Source organism: Rousettus aegyptiacus, unplaced genomic scaffold (assembly GCF_014176215.1).
Source record: "Rousettus aegyptiacus isolate mRouAeg1 unplaced genomic scaffold, mRouAeg1.p scaffold_m13_p_10, whole genome shotgun sequence".
Taxonomy (NCBI): Eukaryota; Metazoa; Chordata; class Mammalia; order Chiroptera; family Pteropodidae; genus Rousettus; species Rousettus aegyptiacus.
In genome coordinates this window covers 63,622,509-63,629,846 of record NW_023416285.1, presented here as the reverse complement: position 1 = coordinate 63,629,846, position 7,338 = coordinate 63,622,509, and the positions used below count along the sequence as shown (strand labels likewise).

At 35.8% G+C, this 7,338-nt stretch overlaps 1 protein-coding gene across 13 annotated transcripts in view; it reads right to left on the bottom strand.

The window, feature by feature from the left end:
- Nucleotides 1–217: 217 nt before the first annotated feature.
- The window catches only part of CLOCK (clock circadian regulator), a 102,367-nt gene continuing 95,246 nt past the window's right edge, over nucleotides 218–7,338 (bottom strand). For all 13 annotated transcript variants that reach the window (XM_036227930.1, XM_036227921.1, XM_036227918.1 and 10 more), the window contains one exon: nucleotides 218–7,109. In XM_036227930.1, coding sequence (XP_036083823.1) covers nucleotides 6,930–7,109 — 180 coding nt within the window. In that variant the 3' untranslated portion in view covers nucleotides 218–6,929. The remainder of the gene's footprint in view (nucleotides 7,110–7,338) is intronic.

The window sequence follows — 7,338 nt, the reverse complement described above, 5'->3', positions numbered from 1 at the left end:
GTATACAATATTGTATATCCACAGATAGCTCATGAAAATTATCAGAGAATGTTAATATAGCACCTTAGAAACCATTTGTTATCCCTTTGTGTTTCTGTGCAATTTTGAATTTGGACTGAAGACAATACCGAGAAAATGTTAGTATCAGTTTGGATTTCAATTCAATGTTTGCTTTAGGAAAAACAGGTACTCTTAAGATTAGCCATTTACACAGCTCCACCTTTCAGCAGTAAGAATATTACGCTATATCTAAGTTTATTAAAACCAAGAACCAAGCAATAAATAAGGACAGAAAGTGTAGAACATTAAGAACCACACAGAACATTAGAATTTGGTGTATGTTTTTAAGCTACCAACCCCAACTGATGTTAACAATTAGAAATTTACAAAGATAAAACATTTTTTTTTTTTTTTTGTACTAACTGGTTTCAATACAGCACTGAATTTAACTCATTTTTGGGCTTCAATCTTTACATAGAGTGAAGGTGCAAGCGCCACACAGATCCTTCCCCAACTTATACTGTAGTAGATCAGATTTCAAAATAATTCTAGAAGGCCTAAGATACAGATGTCTGGCTGACAGTTATTGAAAAAGGACATTTTCTGGCCTTTTTTTGTTTGATGATTGTCTAGTTATATAATACATCAATCTGAAGATGATAATATAGCTTTTCCTGTATTTTAACACTAGTACTGGCACCACTGCCAGCAGTGAATTTGTACCAATACAGGCCAACTCAAAAACACTGATTATAAAACATTTTTAAAGCGATGTCACAGTTTGTTTCCTCAGAAATCTAAAAACATTCATTTAAAACAGCACATCTTCAACTTAACCCTCAAAGTTAAGAAACATTTTTTTACATCATTAAATCCAATTTGTGGTTGATTTGCTTCAGTTACCATTCCCTAAGATCCGGAAAACTAGACAGTGTGTCCTGCAGCTGGCCTGTGGGACTCAAGAGCTACTCTGGGAGCCCTAAAGTGAGGAATTCTGTCCCAGTGCAAATTGGCATGAAGGCTTCAAATGCTCTAACAAACACTGCTTTACTGGACAGACAGTATGGAGGTTTTGTTTTGTTTTTAAAGGCCCAAGCAACCAGGTAGAGAGCGCAAACATTTTTTTGTAGAAGAGTTTGCAGTATGTATACATTGTTCTACCTATATTTTAAAGACTTTATATGGATTTTAATATGGATAGTAACGGCCATTAGAAAATACTGATGGTTTTTCTGAGATTTCCCCAAATGGACAAAACAGGAAATGTACGTCACTGGTTCTGTCATGTTGTCCTTTGGCAGTGTTGGGGAAGTAATATAAAAAGTGCCTTCCCAAATAGAAAAGCCAGCAAGTGAAACTACAGAAATGTTGGAGCTATATGAAGCAGATCTGAAAGGAGTTACCTTTCTTTTTTTCTTAAATTATTTGAGTTGAGACCAGAAGGGAAGTGCAAGGGTGTCTGGATTTGGGCCTTCCACTGCTGTCCTGCAGTAAAACAGATTTGGATTGCCAATGAAGAGTTGTCATGAGGGCTAGAGACTGCACCCCAGAGGAGAGCCAGTTCTCTAAGTGATGACAAGGCAAAACAGAACAAACCACAAATTAAATATATGACACTGTGAAATCATTTGATGAGAAAACAGAACACAAAGATATTTAAAAATATAAATAAATACATGTAGCCATTTTTTATTCAAGAAACCCAGAGGACTGCTTACAAAGCAATTAATTCTTTTAAAACCACTTACTAAATTCTTCTATAAATACTGTTTGATTGTCACTTAATGCAGCACCTCAGTGTTTGCTGGTGGTGGTGATGGAATTTCATTTAATAGTCTCTTCATAAACTATATCCTATTTCCTTAAAGAACAATCCCCTAGGAAAACCCAGGCAACTTACAAAACATTGTTAAATACTCAAAACAGAACCTGCAAAGTATTTTATTTAAGAAACACAAGGAATGTAGTGTTAAATTATGACATGGGGGAAAATATGCAAAACATTCACATGGAAAGTTTTAATTTTTAAATATCCACATTTAATTTCTTGTGAGCTGTTCAATACTGTTTTAAATATCCTGAATTAATAACCATACCGACAAAATTCACTCCCAGTGTTTCCACAGGAGTCATTAAGACCAAATTATACTTTTTCTTCAATCAAAGTAGTCCTTTTTTTCTCAGTCTTTTTTGTGCAAAAATATTACAAGAGCAATTCAAATGGAAATGCTGAAATGACATGCCAACATTTCAGAGCACATGTAAAACACCCAGAATAATTCTTGAAATGATTGTATTCTAAAATATTACTAACAATCACTTTTAGGTTAGTTTTATACATCTATTCACACTGATGCAATTTTCCTAGACCTCTGAAAATAAACAGGCTCATTGGTCTCTTTTGGTGTCCACACAATAGGCAAGATGGGTTTACAATAGTGTCTAAGTGGAACTAGCATCTACAATCTCAACTCCAACACATTCAAAGCAAAAGTCAAAGTTCATTTGGCTACCTTGAAATCACTCCCATAAACCTACTATGGTTCACTGGATCTAAACATTTCTCAGAAATGTGTCATTTTTAAATTTCACCTAAGTGATGATTTGGGGATCCTTTAGAAATGGTAATGCCTAACATAATAAACTTTATCAAAATGAATAGTTGCAATAAAGTGCTCATTACATTTCAAAATGATGCTTTTAGACTGTGGTATGTTGTTTTAAAAGTGTGTGCTATTCCTACATAAAGGATCCCCAGGCATGAGAGTTGGATCTTCTCACCTGTCTCAGAAAGCAGCAGCACTATCTTTTGGTAGGCTGACAATAGGCACATTACCCATGCGGATGAGGCTATACTAGTGCTATGGCAAAGGGTGGAGGAAATTAGAAAAGTGGAAGGATGTGGGGGGTTCCTACTATATTCATAGTTATATACAAATATATTAAATATGCTATAAAAATAGTCGACTCTTTTCCTTTGCAATTACTTCAGAAGCTCCTTTAGAAGAATGCTCATCCAACCCAAATAAACTTAAAAGGTTCTCTTTCTCCTATCACTAATAAATTGGCAAGTGTCTTGTGCTGTTTCTTTTCCACCATCTAAAATTTCCAATCAGCTTACACCGGGCTAGACTCACTCAGCAATAGTAATATCCAGTGTTTATACCTTCCAACGTTGACTCCCGAGGGACTATGAACAGGGTCACAGATACTGGAAAGGTTATAGACTTGAATTGAGTTTTACACAAATGTTCGTTAATAAACTTTCAATCACCAAAGATACAGAAAAAGAAAAAGGTGTAAATGAGCAATACTAGAGCAAAATGCTATTTGCATTCCACTTTTTAAAAGCTTACCTCAATGTAGTGGAAACATTTTAAAACACGTTGAGTAATATCCAGTTTAAAACAACTTTCACTTGTCTGTAGGGCCCCTATCTAAGGCTTCCTGAACAAGAGTTCATCTCCCTTCCACACACACTGCCCTTTACAGAGCTGCACTGCTTCAATGCCCTTTACTAACTGCAAGCAGACTGCTTTAAGGCAATGACCAACCACTAGACTACAGCACTTCTGAAAAATCCAAATAACATTTCCACTATTCCACACTGAATATAACAAACCATTTGAATTTGCTGGTATCCTTTTATCCTAGTACATTCCTAGACCAGATTTAAGTGACAAAGCAGAGCACAAGACTCAAATTATCTCAACTTAGGACACAGTTTGGAGACTGAAATGTAGTATTTACTTACATGTTACCCCTTCCCCCTTGTCTGCTTTTCCACCCATATTTTCCACTCAAAAAAAGTAGTAGTTTTGAATGTCTAGGTTCTGTTTTGACACCCCTCCCAGCAGCAACTTTATTAGTCCTTGCAGTCTTCACTAGTAGTTGTTAAAACAATACTGACACACAGTGCCATAGCAGTCCAAAGCAATAACTGCAGAATAGCTGGCATTTTTTCCTTATCTTCAACAGTTTCTTCCCTAAAAAGTACCACCCAGAATAAAGTGGGTTTTTTGTTGTTGTTGTTGTTTGTTTTTTTAAAGAAAAACTGACCATGACAATAAAGCAGCAGAGGGAAAATATAATTTTTAAGTAGCTGAGAGGTGTCTCTGGTGTTTTTTCATGACTTAGTTTTAGAATTTTAATTAACAACTTTGGCTACAGAAATGATTGCTCAAATCTCCATTTGTGGGGAAGGGGGCAGGGACAGCTTTGCAATCCAAGTTCAAGAGACAAAGAAGGAAAATGAAGTTAAAGGAGGAGCTAAGAGGCAGTTGGTGCTTACCACCTCTTCTAACACAATGCTGCATGCTGACAGCAGAGAAAAAGCAGCTAGCTGCTCCTTTAAATTTAGCAACAAATTCTAACCAGAAAAAATAAAAAGACCTGTCAGGAACAGGAATTATAAATGCAAAATTTTGTCTTACTTTCTCATTTATCTTGTGGCTTGTCTTGAGCTTTGCTTTTGTTAACCTAGGTACACACAGTACCATGGTCCACCATGTTTCTCTTAAGTATCTCTCTTGGAGGCTAATTAAACCTTAATGTAACAGTTCTTCATACCTTTTATTAGCTCAATTCATATCACTAGATATCACCAATAAATGAATGAGGCACAACTCAGATACCTATGGAATGGCATGATAAGGTTAATAAGAAAGGCAATTTGAAAAGGGAGAAAGTACTGTTACCATATGCTACAACATCAATTTTGTCAGTGTATGTATGGCTCAAGTACACACATGTTCTGACAACTATCCTTGACATTCATGAGAAAGTCAGAAATCTATTCTGGATGATCATTTAGCTAGAAGAGGAGCTCCTTGATATGTTAATTATTGATTGGTATCTAGTGATACTTCTTTTATAGAAGGCTAGATACCAACTTTCTTTGGTTGTTTTCAACATTAATTTTCTAATTTAAGTGTGGCCAGGCATAATCTTCTACAGAAAGACAAAAACATATCCCTTAAGGATGACAGCAAAGCTGAGGACAGAAAAGTTTTAAGAACTAACTTAGAATTCCTCTGACTCCTTTATCTATCAATTCTGTATTGTTATTTTCATTGCTCAAAATCTTTTCTGTTTAACAACCTCAATTCTGTTATACATTTTCTTTTCAAGTCAATTTTGATTTATTACAGCTTACTGTCTTCCCTTTTCTCAGTAATAATTTTTTAAATTCTAATAAGAGACTTTCCATTAATTTTCCTTTATTCTATAGTTGTAAATTTAATCATTAGTACCATAAAATATATAAAATGCTTTTTTATGAATACAATTTCTGTTGGAATTACCTTTAAGAATATGATATTGCCAAATGAAATCTTAGTTCATGTTTAGAAAGCATGTGAGTTACAATATCCTAGTGTTGTAGTGAAGGCAAAGCCAATTCCTATCCCCTCCTTTTTTTGGTAGGAATACTAAGATCATATTGAGCAAATATTTCCTGATAATTCTTAAATAACTACTTACCTTTAAAGGAAGATGTTGATTTAGGAAAACAATTTTGTGATCACTGATCGTGTTAGGATGTGTCATCTTTTATTTCTAAATTATCTGTATAGCTCCAGTCCAAGAGACTCAAAGCAGTCTTCATAGGAACTTGGGAGAATAATAATGGCACTGACACCCACATGCTATTAAAAATGTACTAAGGTTTCAAAACTGCTACTGAAACCAGACAATGAGTTCAAGATGGTGTTGTCACCTGAATCAAAATCAAGGCACTATGGGTTTTTTCCCCTCAAATAACCCTGAATCATTTCTGACTAAAAGAAGCATTGAAATTGTGAAGGATAATAAAAAGATTCCAACAAATCCTAAAAGTTAAAATTCCCACCAGTGAGAATGTTAAAAAGTGCCTAAAATGTTTTGTGTGCAAATTTTACTCCTATCACTGAAACATTCTTGAAATTACTTTCAGGCTTGTTGAAAACCATTTATACAACTATTTCCAACTATGAACTATATCAAAATATGTGATCAAAATTCCCAACCTTCTAAAATAAAGCAGTGCAAATCCTATTTTCAAACATAATTGAAAAATAATGAAATGAGAGAGATTTTTGAATAACTTGAAAATCCTATTATTTCAATAATTTAACCTGAAAAAAAAAATCCATTCCCAGCAGCACATCATACCTCACTGAACAAACTGTGACATCACAGCCAAGTATGAACAAAAGACCTGTGCCCCGGAAAAGTGACTAGAACACTATCATGTTGTAAACAAAAGGGGAAATGAAGGATGTATTAGTTTGCACACGGCATCAGAATCTAAGGAAACATATTCACACCTATAAGGAGGAGATAATGCTTTCATGCAGCATACAAAATGTTTTGCTTTCTTTCCTTCTTTCCAGACATATACATAATATTTTTACAGCATCTGTACATAATTTGAACCCACACAACATTCTGAAATTAATTATGATTCCATCATTCTCTGAAAAGGAAGAAGGGTTGGGAAAGTGGGCCTTCTGGGCCTACTGGACCGTCTTCACGGCATCACTGTAAGTAACCCCTGACAGGGCAGTGGCGTGTCCTCTGTAACACTTGAAAACAGGCGCAGAACCACTGAAAGTTACTAACATTGTTAGTGCCTTTCTGATTCACTGGAGGTCATATTTCATAGCTGAGCTTCTTAACATTTGGCAATATACTCTTCCATCAAAAAATATCTGGGCTAGTAAAACACTGTCAGAATTGGCTATGGCCCTATGATCATCTCCTGCTAGCTGGTATTTGATGTACATCTGTAGCACTAGGCAGCATTTTCCCTAACTAATTTGAGGAACTAGAACACTCAATACTGCAGCTCATGAAACTGCTGGAACTTTTCCTCCTGATCCTCAGATCATCTCAGCAACTCTTTATGGCCAGCCCCTCCTTCCCTTGAGGTCAGAGAGGAGGCACGTGTGCTACTGTGGCTGAACCTTGGAAGGGTCGGTCAAACTGTCAGTCCTGTGCCGATTCAGTTGCCGCTGTTGCTGAGACTGGTGTTGCTGGTGATGTGACTGAGGGAAAGTGCTCTGTTGCAGTGGAAATGCAGCTGAGAGGATGAGCTGAGTTGAAGGGTTCCCGTGGAGCAACCTAGAAGTCTAAAAGAAATGCATTATGAAACCGCTTTACTGCCATCATGCTGTCTACGCTGACAGGTTTTCCAGTCTCCACTGGGACAAAACCCTTATATTCCACATAATCTACCTAATTTTTGCTCTCTCATTTAAAAACAATATTTTGGAAAATGCTTATAAGGCTTTCTTTCTTTTTGAAAGTATAGCAGAATTTCATTTTTTAAAGGAACCTAAGCAGAAGAATTTCTGGTAC